Genomic DNA, 12,054 nt, shown 5'->3' on the forward strand with positions numbered 1-12,054 from the left:
CAAGCTTGCATGAAAGTAACAACATAAAAATCTCTTCAAAGTTAAGTGTATGTAATAACTAAATTGTTAATAAGAGTGATTCCTTAACCTAATAATAACTCATGACTTGTATGTGAGTGAAAAGCAAATTGATTATTATTCTAAATAATTGTATAATTTATTTTACTTACAAAAATATTAACTGATATATTGATAACGGTAAAATTAAAATTTGGAAAAAGCAAAATTGGGTCATTTTTAATAGCCTCATAATTCTATGGATGCAATGATATACAATTGAGATGTAAAACTGTGAGCTTTTCTTATACCTATTTTGTCATGTACACTGTTTTTTCAAAATTTCTTCGGACAACAGTGAATGAAGAAGCTGTTGCAACCGGCCAGCCCCGAGGCCTGGCGTGAACACAGAATCGTTTCCACGTACCGAGCACGGGTCAGCACCGCCTTCCGAGCTCCCGATACACCATCCCCCTGGAGAAAATCTGCTCGTTCTGCCAAGCAGTTCTTTATCTATCTTGTCCAAGACGGAATCATCCTTGGCAAACTTTCGAGCAAATGGGGCATTGCTATTCACCATTTTATCAAAGTCCTTCATTGTCAAAGAGAGTGGATGTTGCTTTGGAGGATTGTCCCAAGCAATGTAATGGAGGTCATGGCTTACTGCAGTGTGTCTAAATTCGTCGTTATTGCAGATTACAGTGTGAAAATAGCCCTCGGGCGATGAGAGAAAATTTGTGTAGTACATGAGGATGGTTCGTGGGAGATTATCCCATCCCAATATACAATACTCAACGAATGATCGTGTCAGCATTACCCATGCCGAACCTACAAATATAACATAGGAAACTGAGTTCTAAGAACTAAAAGTTCAGATATTTGAAAGGACTCTAAACAAAGCTAGTCAACCCAAAATACTTGTCCATCAAAAGCTCTTTCCCATTAGCATTTGTAAGGAACTTGTCCATCAAACAAGTTCCTTACAATATGTTCCTTACAAACAAGTTCCTTACAATAGCTAAGCAAACAAGTTCCTTACAAATGCTAATGGGGTTACGCATGGGAATTTCTCGAAATTTACAGTCAAAAGATTCTAGGGATGTCAATTAATAATCTATTTAGTATCAAATTTTGTTTGATCGTATAACATGGCTAGTTTGTTCAACTTAGTCTACAACTGAACCAAAAAAATAACCTTCTAAATATGGAAAAAATTAACCTTGTTGCTCAGTTACTATACATCGGAGAACAATTGCACCTACGTGCAGATTAGTACATGAAAGAAATGATATGCATACTAACCTGTAAACAACTTGAAGGATGTTGGAAGTGAGCGTCTTTGAGTTGTCCAAGCAAGTTCCGACTTTTTGGATAAGTAAAGACCTGGATCGATGATGATTGGTTTCGCTCGGTGACTCCTGAAATGATATATAGATGTTGGTTATCATAACATGGCATGCTTATAATTACTAGATCAGAAAAAAAAAAAAAAACTTCAAGGCGTTAACTACTACATACAATTTCCACCCCGCAATCTGCGAATGCTCAATAAAATTGAAATTTCTAGTCAAGTTGGAAAACACATGAAGCAAATCTGCACGTTTGAAGAGAATTTGATCACATGGAAATATATTCATCAATAGGAAATGGAAAAGATGAACTGATCATAGAAGTATAGAACAAGTGCACTAACCATCTTGTGTCATCAATGGATAATCTGAAGCACTTAAATTTATAAACCAGTCCCAATCCAGACTCTCCTTCAACAAAATCGATATTGCTTGAAGCGTGCAAGCAATCATTGTAGGACCTTTATATGTAACCAAATTTGATTGAGCCATTACACGCACATTCTCTACCTCATTGAATGTTGAATCAGCCTTCACTAGATTCGTCAGCTCCAATCTTTCTCGAGGTGGAGCCTCCAGATCCATGTGCAGAACATATTGATTTCTTGGGTGATATACAGCCTGCAAAGTCCTCATCATTCTCCGACTGTCGCCTTTTGTACCCGAAATTAGATAGGCTAATCTTGGAGGTTCCATTTTCACAACACCATTTGTTTCTTTCAATGAACTTCTTAATTCAGGCTCAATGAAAAAACCACTCGAATCCTCCTCTTTTACAAACGAAACAGCATCCAATGGCAATGGCTCATCACTTTGTGAAGGAATAAACAACCCTAAAGTAGCTGTTAGAAGCAGGGTAACTGAAATGAGCAGACTTGCAAAGAACGGAACAATCCATTTTCTATCGCTGAACATCCTTCCTGAATGAGAATTCATGTTCTTCCTCATCCATGACGGATTTAAAAAGCCACCCACATTCGCTTTACGCCCTATCATTCCGAAAAATGCACTTAACCTCAGATTGATAACTCGCACAAAGCTACTATTTCTGTCACTCACTCCTCTGCCAAAATCTCCAATGCTGTTATTAAAGCGACCAACAACAAATTGGCCAGAATCCCAACTGGCCTCGTGTAAAAAGAAGAAGAAAGAATGGAAATCATTCGAAGTATATTCTAATATTGCTCAGAAACAATCAAAACAAGCTCAAAAGAGAAACCCATTTCATGTAATCAACGATCTAGCCACAAACCAACGGGAGAAATTTAAGAGAAGTAACTCAAATAAACGGCAAGCAAGTAAATAGAATTAAGCCGAAACGCCCAATGAATCGAAGTAACAGATAACGGCTAGATTTCCTCGAACAAAGTCAGATCTAAATCGATTGAAGTAAAGTACAGAGGAAGTAGCAGGGAAACGGTGGGACTGTGAGCTTGACAGAGCTCATAAGGGAAGGGAAGAAAAAGAAAAGCAATAGAGGGGGAAATGAAAAGGAGAGAAAACAGAGAGAATCCTAACTGGGTATTTAGAGAATGAATCAGAAAGGGGAAAAAGAAGAAGAGAGAGGTGAAATAAAATGGGGTTGAAGAAAGTGAAAAGAGAAGAAGTTTGGAATGGTGAATGTGCTGAGTTTGATGGATGAGAAACAGTGGGTGATCGGCGAAAGGAAGAAAGGGAAAGGTAGGGCAAGAGAAAAAGAGAGTGAAAATGGAGAAGAAAGAGGTGACCGTGTACAGAAAGAAATGGGCGATTGAGTGGATTTGGTTTTTGCTTCAAATGTTGGCAAAACATGAAAAATAAATAAATAAAGAACACAGTGTTTAATCAATTTGTTCAAAGAAAAAAGAAGAGCAAATTTAATTTTTAATTTTTGGTGGCAATAAAATAATCAATTTTATTTTTATTTGTTTTTATCTTTTCCTTTAACTTCCCCACGCTTCACTTAAGCGCGTTTGGTTCACCCCCAATATACCCCATTATAAATTTGTAATATTTAGTTTTGGTTTTGAAAAAGTTACTTAAATGTAAACAATGAAACTAGTAAATAAAAGTGATATTACCTTATTAATTTGTAGAAACTAAACAATTACCAAATACGACATTAATCTTTTGTGTATTTATTTTGGCAACTTAAACATATAGGTAGGTGGTTGTGAATATTTGGTGAGTACATACTAAATGTCAAAATAAATACATTTAAGAGAAAATATTGTTTTTTTTATTTAAAAAAAAAAAACTTCACTAGTCATTTAAAAGTTATTTAAACTTGGTTATTTAGATCATAATTAATCTAAATAATCCATAAATTATGAATTATTTAGATTAAGTAAAGTTTTAATCTAATTTCTAATGGAGATGAAATTGAAAATTGAAAATCATATCAACCAAAATTGAAGTTAAGCCAAAACTATAGCAACCAAATTCAAATTAAACTTAAACCAATTAATTAAAAACTTTGCGTAGATCATGAAACGTAATTTGTAATCTAACATATTTTTTCAATAATCATATATTATGTGTATTTATTGAAGTTAATGAATGACAAAATGGAAAATATAGTAGAAAGTATTTAATTACGAAAGCAAATTGACACCTACAAAAAAAGAAAATGACGTATGATTTTTTCAAACTTGAATTGTCCTATAATACCAAATGTTGGAGTTGGTGTTCTTAAACAATAAATAAAAAATTTCATTTAGGGAAATTGGTAAATTTAAAGCTCTTTATTTGATTGGTATACCAAAACCAAAAGTATATTTTTAAGACACCGAAAGAAAGAAAGAAAAAATGAACACAAACATTAATTGAAGGTTTTTTCTTTCTTTCTCTCTCTCTCTCTTTTTTTTTGTTTGAATTGATTAAATATATAGAGAGAGAGGGTTGGGGGTGTCGGTTGCTCTTGAGCCCCTAAAGTGTTTTGACTTTATATTAACTACTCCAAATTATTCACTTTACAATCAAAACCACATACCATACCCCATTTTTCTTTATTCTATCTATACACACACACAACAAACAATGGCCATTATACCCATTATTGAAAGCCCACTGACACCATTAGCATTTTTTAAAATACAATGTAGACGATGGATGTGAAAGACTAGACAGCAAACATCAAAATTCTTTCAACACCACTCCAATGGGAAAGATCTATCATTAATAGCGCATACCAAGGGTGTCCACACTCCACCACCATTTTTAAGTTCCTGTAGAAGAGCAAAGCAAGACCCTCTCCCTCCAAAGCATCAATCTCCCTCCGAAGCCATTCAGCAGCCGCACCAATAAGAGTTCCATACACCATTCATCACCCACTTCCAACAAGTGAGTCAAATGATTTGAATTCAACTCAAATGTCAATAACCGACAAATAAAATTTTGAAATATTATTGCATGGTCTATTAGTGATAGACTCATATTCTTGATAAACTGTCGATCACTTATAAACTTTAACAGATTTTGTTATATTTATAATTTTTTAAAAAATATTGTTATATATTTAATTATTTTGAATCTAATGGTTATATTTGTAATAAAATATATTCAATTAGGTCATGGGTTTATGGTAGGTTTTGAAAAAAAATATTAATATTATTTCAACTAAAATAATTACAAACTAACTAGCTCTAAGGTATATTTAATAGTTAGAAAGGAAAATTGTCAAAAATAAAATATTTACATCCATACAAAAATTAAATGTTTAATTTTGTCTTTTAATAGTTTTATTCCGTAAATAGTTTGTTAATTTTTTATATTTTTTAAAAACTCTACCAAAATTGTAAAAATACTGTGACTAAAATGTGTTAAATATAACACATATTAAAGTAGAATAATGAAAAGTAGTATTTTAAAGTAAGATATGCTATACAAGAAATCTATCCTACATAACTCAGTATTGAATCCTTGTGAGCTCTTAAACTTGCCTTTCAATTTTCTTTGGTGCATCTTTCTTTTTCTATTAATTTTTAGTTCTTAAAAAAGCCCATTTTTCATGTTTTTAAGTGTACCAAATGAATCAAACTTTTGATTTGTGTATAAACTTTTTACGACACTAATTATGAAATTATGTTTCGAATCAAACCTCTACATATAATGAGTGAAATTTGTCCGTGTAATAATTCTTATACGTGTCTAGACTTATTCAAATGTGGGACGAATGAAATCGACAATTAAAATTGATACAATAAACGATGTTCAAAGCTAATTAATCTTAATTTGATGTTTAAATTGATTCAATCGTGAAAATTAACAAATTCGAAGAACTAACCATTTATACTCTCTCACACATCCCATTTGTTTTAGCATCATACTAGACTTATATTTTTCATCCATTAAACCCACAAACTCTAAATTTATTAATATAGAATTTTAGTTGATACAAGAAAAAAGTAGTACAAATCGGTAGTTTCCCAATTGGGCTAGCTCGATTCCCACCCCGAAAGGGCAAAGCCCAACAGAAAAAGTAGTTGGGCCGAAGCCCATTTTCATTATTCTGAAATTTAGAAAGAGAATCATTAGCCGTGGCCACTGAGATTGATACTTTACGTTGGTGCATAAGGTAAGCTTGTAATAACAACATAGATTTCTAAAGATAATATAAAGTCCTTTAAATTTGAATGTTTGAAATACATTTACAAATATTTAATTTAAAATATAAGCCATTTTGAAAAAAAAAATCAAAATATGTAGTCTTAGAAATGTATTTAAAACCATTTATCTCAAAATAGTTTAAATAAAAAAATGATTAAAAAATATTTTTTTAAGTCAATTAAAGTTGGGTCGAAAGAATTGTGAGACTAAACTATTGGGAGTTAGGTGCCGTCCAAATCAGTTGTTAGGAAGAAGACAGTGAGAAATAAAAACAACAATTTTAAATTTGCAATCAACTTGTTACATATTCACATTAAGTTTTTTCTAATAGTACCCACCATTAATTATTCGAAATCCAATCTCATTTTCAACTTTGTAGGTTCAACATTTTTTTTCTTATAAGAATAATTATATTTTGAAATTTTAAATACACCAAAAGAAGAGATGAACCATAAGGTTTTCTTTTTAAAAAATTATGTAAGGGCTATATTACAAAATATAGATAATAGATATTAGTATGTATAGTTTAAATGAGAGTTTACCTTATTTGATAAACAGTAATTGAGATATAATTCTTAAAAAGAAAAAAAAAAACTTCAAAATTCCCACTTTTGTGTTGTAATTAAAGAAAATAATTGTTAAGTGATGTAATAATAAAGGACGGTGACTTAAGATGACATTAGAGCATGTGATCTAACAAAGTTGTGTTTAAGCCTCTTTTATATATCAAACCTATAAATGATGGAAGTGGTGAGTGATAGAAAATTTAATTATTTAACTTCATCGACCAACTTAAACTTTTAAGTCACTTTGTGAATTACGAGTAACGATAAAATAAAAAAGTTAAGGCCATGTTTGGTAATGATAACTATTTTTTTTTTTTTAATTAAGCATATTTCTTCTCTATATCTTATCATAAATTGTATATTTCTTAATTACAATAGTTGAATTATGAATCAAATTTAATAAAACAAAAATCCTAAACAAAATTGGTTATCAAACTAAACCTAAATAACTATCTAAAATAATTTAATCACATTATTTTTAAGTCAAACACGTGGGTGATCCATGACCTCTTAATTAGTTAATAATATTTTTACCACTAGATCAATCCATGATGATTATTTAAGAGAGTTAATGTTGTTTGTGTATGGTATTTTAATTCATCAAATTATTTGTAGCTACTCCAAATTATTGTTTTTCTCTGTGCATGTGTTATCCTATGATTTTAAAAGTTTAGGGCAGCTATCAATTTGTGCTTTTAATCTTTGGAATTAAATATTTAAAACAATAATTACACCAAATTAAACTATAATTTTAATAAATATATTAATTCATACCGTCTTTCAAAATTTTATACAAAACTTATAATAATTTGGGTCCAGGTTGACTAAAACATTTTGACAAATCAATCAATTTAGACCTTTCATTAAAACTATCTTTAAAAGTTATATTCATGCGTTAGTTTTTAAACTTCTTCAAAGGTTGGTTCTACAAAATAGATGATTTTAGAATATTATTTAAATCATTCTCTACAATTTTTTTTATATAATTATAAAAGTAAATAGTTAATTTTTTTCTTATTATATGTATTTATAATATAAATATATATAAAAGAAAAAAGGAAAAAGGAAAAGGAAAAAGGAAAAAGGAAAAGGAATTGAAATAGTTAGTGAAGAGGACACATCTTTGAATTGCCTTTTCAAGGTGTGCTTTTGATCATGTATGCTTTTACAAATATAATTTGGTGCATATAGTGGGGAAGAGAAAAGTCATAGCAAATCCCAATTGGGCAATTCCAAAATATAAAGCAAAAAAGGGAATCACATCCCATCTCCCACGAAATTATTTAAATCATATGGACAAAATAATAATGCAAATTCAATGGCATCAACCACCAAAAGTGCACTCTCCCTTATTGCCTTTCATTGCATTTATATATCTATAATTTAATTAATTATATATTCACAAAATAATAATAAATAAAATATATCCAACTTCAATTATACTTTAAACTCTCTACCTCTTCCATTAAACTTCTTCTTTTTATTTTATTAATACAACTTTCATATATTTAAACTTCATTTAGACTCAACCTAATCATTGGTTGCAACTTAAGTTATATCCAATCTCATACTTCTCTTTTTAACACATAAAATAAATTTTAAAAATAATTTTTTTAAACATACTAAAACATCTTTGACTTGACAACTTTCTGGGTCACATATACAGGTGCAACCTAAAATACACTTACATTTGAATAGCAATTGTCCGTATAATAATTAAAATATTTAAGTTTCTTTTTTATATTTAGAAATTTATTTTTTAATTTTAAAATCATTTAAAGTACCTGAATAATTTTTTCAAACTTTAATTAAATAGTCTACATATATATTAAAAACAATTAAAGAGAATAATCCAACTAAGGAGGATTACTTGGTCATCTCCAATTTAATTTAATGCTTTATAAAGGAAGCTTTAAATGTCTATAGAAAACCACCAGCTTTGATCACACTATATTACCTATAAATGTTATACATGCATCTATAATAATTTAAATTATAAATACAACTCTCATCTTATATAATTAATTTTTTCAATCATGCCCATTCCATAATTTTAATTGAATTATAAACTACAATAAAGTATAGGTTAAGTTGTTAGAACTTTCATCTTTTGTGTTAATAAACACTTAATTTTTCTCTTATTTTGTATTTATACATATCTCAAAATTTTAAAAATTAACTTTATGGTGGAATAAGTTAAAGAATTATGATATAAAAAAAGACGTGACGTTTTTTTTTCTGAAAATGATTTAGAATAAAAATGTGAGTGAATGATTTTAAATGTAAAAATATATCTCAACTAAAGCAAAGCAAAGCAAAGCAAAGGAGAGTAAATATATATAAACCATAATACAAAGTTGAAATGTAAAAATTTTAGTATATATGAAGTAAAGAAAATACATTTATAACAGAAAAAGAAAATGATATTTTGAAAGCATACGAAAAAGTGAGTGACAATTCAAAAAAAAAAAAAAAATGCGAAGGCTTGGCAAGGCAAAGCAAAGGCATGAACGGCCCCCGATTCTTCTTCAGTGTGTGTCTCTCTCTTCTCTTCTCTTCTCTTCTCTCTAATGTCATATCATATCATGCAAGAAGGGCATAACAATAACCCCCTCTCGCACACGTCATTGCCTTCCCTTATACCCAGGTCTCATTTCTTCATTCAAATTCATCCATCCCTCCAACCCTTTAATTTTCCTCTCTTTCTCTATCCATGCCTTCCTCAAGATCTATCTCCACCCTTTCAATATGACCGCCTATCCAGATTCTTTCTATTTTCCATAAAAAAAACCCCACCAACCCCATATCTCTTTTTACCTGAATTTTTCTGGGTTCTCTACCCTTTTCTTCGATTTCTCCCCCATTTCGTTTCTGGGTTCAATCTGGATTTCTGATTTACAGAGTTAATCGGACATTCGACTGGGAGATGGCTAGTGGGGTGGATGAAAATGGGTTCGTCTTGTTTTCTAGCGAAGAGTTGAGTGAGATGAGTGGGGTTAAGTTCGGTGGAGATTTTGTGGAAGTCACTTGTGGCTGTACTAGTCATCGATATGGCGATTCTGTTGGGAGGTTGAGGATTTTTGTTAATGGTGAACTTGAAATCACCTGTGAATGCACTCCCGGTTGTCATGAAGGTTTTTTTTTAATCCCTTCTCTCTCTTCTCTTATATTCAGTCTCTTTACTAACATATCTTGAATGTATGATATATAGCTGAGTTCTTTACTTGGGGATACTTGTGATGAGATTCGAAATACAGTTCTTCGTTTCTTCTCAGTTCTGTTTTCATTTTTATGCATGCTTTGGTGGGTTTGTCCTTGTATTTGTCTTTTCATGGATTTGAAAAATGAAGTTTGACGTTAATGGGTGTCACTTTCTGTCCCTGCATTCATTGGGGTTATGGATAGGGTTAGGGTCTTACTCAAGAGGATAAGAGAACTAGTACTACAGATGGAGATGGAGAGTTTAGTCTTTCAAGTGGGTTCTTTATTTTCATGGCATGCAGTTGAAGTGTTTGTTGTTTTGTCTGAGTGAATCAACAATATTTGATAATGGTAAGCAAAAACACGTATGGTTTTTTTTTATTTTTACCAAAATTTCAATTATTGATGTGGTAATTGATGACAATCTTCTGATTAAAACGGGTGTGAATTTCTTTTGAAGTGTCTTAATAAGTGTTTTTAAGCACATCCAAAGTCATTTCTAACTGATTGTTTTGTCTATGACCAAAATGTTTTAGCTTCAAAAGTGGGAATCTTAGCTTGAAATCCAATATGAAATAATGGAAATGCTATCTGGTTTGTGGTTTTCTGCTCTATAGTTGCTTACTTGGATTAGGTTTTGACGCTAAGGTTCTGTTTTTTACTTCTTTTTGGGCAGACTAATCATAGTATCACACCTTAATACCAGTAGCTCTTTTGGTTATTCATGGCTGCTTATATTTTATGAAGCATTTGGTGATATTTATTTTTTCATCTTGTCTTGACACAATATAATGCTTGCCACCTAAGGAAATGAGAGCTTTGTTCTTGCTAATGATTGTGTATGTGGTGGATCGTTGAGGACCTGAACTGGCTATAACACTTGAGGAATGTCTTTAAATAGCTCATTATGTTAACATCCCATCCAAATGAATAGGGCACAAAGCATAAGCAAGTAAAATACCACATGATGATTTCCCAGGTCGATTTGTTATATTTTTTTTATTGTTTTAGTTGTTAATCTTCATATGATGTATGAATCAACTGAGCTAAAGTTGGTTTCACTTAGTGCTCCAGTATTTATGCCTCTTTCACGTGAAAAATCTTTTAGTTTAAAATTACCTCCCGTGGATTTATGATTTTATCAGAATCAATCAGATTGGTTCTATATGAGGGCAAACGTGCATGTTTTAATAATATGATTACTCTGCTTTATCTGAATGTGAAAAGTATATTATGCATGCCGATGATGTAATATTTATGAGACAGATCTTATTTCACGTGGAAATTCCTTATTCCTAATTTGCATTATAACTTTACCAACTAGACAAGTTGACTCCTGCTGCATTTGAAAAGCACTCCGGAAGAGAAACAGCAAGAAAATGGAAGAACAATGTTTGGGTCATAGTTGATGGAGATAAGGTTCCATTGTACAAGACTGTTCTCCTCAAGTACTACAATCAGGCGCTAAAAAACAGCAATGGATCCAGTAGATCCCAAAACGGGCGAGCATGTCACCGTGATGAGTTTGTTCGATGTAGTAGTTGCAACAAGGAACGCAGATTTCGACTTAGGACAAAAGAGGAATGCCGAATTCACCATGATGCTTTGGCAGATAGTGATTGGACTTGTGCTGATCTACCATATGACAAGTACATATTTACTTTGAGATTGCATTACCCTTGTGATCCTGAAAGTCCAATAAAACTTCGTATTACTTCTTGTTTTGCAGAATAACATGTGACACTGATGAAGAACGAGCGAGCCGGAGGGTTTATAGGGGATGCATCCGTTCACCAACATGCAAGGGTTGCACTTCCTGTGTCTGCTTTGGCTGTGATATCTGTCGATTTTCAGATTGCAGCTGCCAGACCTGCATTGACTTCACAAGGAACGCAAAAGCTTGATTGAATCTGCAGAACAATTCTTCTGCCCTGATTATTCCCATTTCATTTCTTTGTATGATGCTCTTCTCATACAACATTTTAAGGACAACCAAGAAGAGAAATTTCAGATTAAACTCAGCCTTATTTAATGTCTTTACTGACCGTTATAGCACTTTAAGATTCAGTACTTTATATGCCTTCTCTAGTAAAGAATAGAATATGCAACAAAGACAATGATGGAGATGAGTTTGCGTGGTATTAACAACGTATTGCCGTGTAATTTACATCACATCTGTTTCATATTGGTGTGTGATATCAATAATGTGATCATTAACAACATTTAAAACATCGAAACAAGTTGAAGACAGTGCAATGTGCAGAGAGCTTTCAAGTTGTGAAAGATCAAGAGATAGAAATGATGTTTACAAAATCAGACATAGAATAGAGGTGGGAATATTGAATGCAGTGGTT

The 12,054-nt window shown here is 31.6% G+C and overlaps 2 protein-coding genes across 2 annotated transcripts; one reads left to right on the forward strand and one right to left on the reverse strand.

Annotated features, from left to right (window-relative positions):
- Positions 1–204: 204 nt before the first annotated feature.
- LOC101203375 (beta-glucuronosyltransferase GlcAT14B) lies at positions 205–3,134 on the reverse strand. Its single transcript, XM_004136763.3, has 4 exons — positions 1,691–3,134; positions 1,516–1,591; positions 1,300–1,415; positions 205–825 (listed from the first exon to the last, which is right to left on the reverse strand). The coding sequence occupies exons 1-4, from the start codon at positions 2,340–2,342 to the stop codon at positions 317–319; spliced, it is 1,353 nt and encodes a 450-aa protein (XP_004136811.1). The 5' UTR covers positions 2,343–3,134; the 3' UTR covers positions 205–316.
- A 5,824-nt stretch (positions 3,135–8,958) lies between these two features.
- LOC101203622 (protein ULTRAPETALA 1) lies at positions 8,959–11,812 on the forward strand. The gene is made up of 3 exons (XM_004136764.3): positions 8,959–9,633; positions 11,025–11,349; positions 11,430–11,812. Exons 1-3 carry the CDS (start codon positions 9,426–9,428, stop codon positions 11,602–11,604), a joined length of 708 nt encoding a protein of 235 aa, XP_004136812.1. The 5' UTR covers positions 8,959–9,425; the 3' UTR covers positions 11,605–11,812.
- Positions 11,813–12,054: the final 242 nt, after the last annotated feature.

This window comes from Cucumis sativus, chromosome 7, assembly GCF_000004075.3.
Source record: "Cucumis sativus cultivar 9930 chromosome 7, Cucumber_9930_V3, whole genome shotgun sequence".
Lineage (NCBI taxonomy): Eukaryota > Viridiplantae > Streptophyta > Magnoliopsida > Cucurbitales > Cucurbitaceae > Cucumis > Cucumis sativus.

What these genes read in the sequence shown, in the direction of transcription:
- LOC101203375 (XM_004136763.3), bottom strand. Translation starts at nt 2,342, where the DNA reads ATGATAGGGCGTAAAGCGAATGTGGGTGGCTTTTTAAATCCGTCATGG. An exon ending in CAGATTGCGGGGTGGAAATT is followed by an intron (nt 1,416 to 1,515) that starts GTATGTAGTAGT and finishes ATATCATTTCAG; the next exon opens with GAGTCACCGAGCGAAACCAA. An exon ending in ATCCTTCAAGTTGTTTACAG is followed by an intron (nt 826 to 1,299) that starts GTTAGTATGCAT and finishes TTATATTTGTAG; the next exon opens with GTTCGGCATGGGTAATGCTG.
- LOC101203622 (XM_004136764.3), top strand. Translation starts at nt 9,426, where the DNA reads ATGGCTAGTGGGGTGGATGAAAATGGGTTCGTCTTGTTTTCTAGCGAA. An exon ending in CACTCCCGGTTGTCATGAAG is followed by an intron (nt 9,634 to 11,024) that starts GTTTTTTTTTAA and finishes TTTACCAACTAG; the next exon opens with ACAAGTTGACTCCTGCTGCA. An exon ending in GCTGATCTACCATATGACAA is followed by an intron (nt 11,350 to 11,429) that starts GTACATATTTAC and finishes CTTGTTTTGCAG; the next exon opens with AATAACATGTGACACTGATG.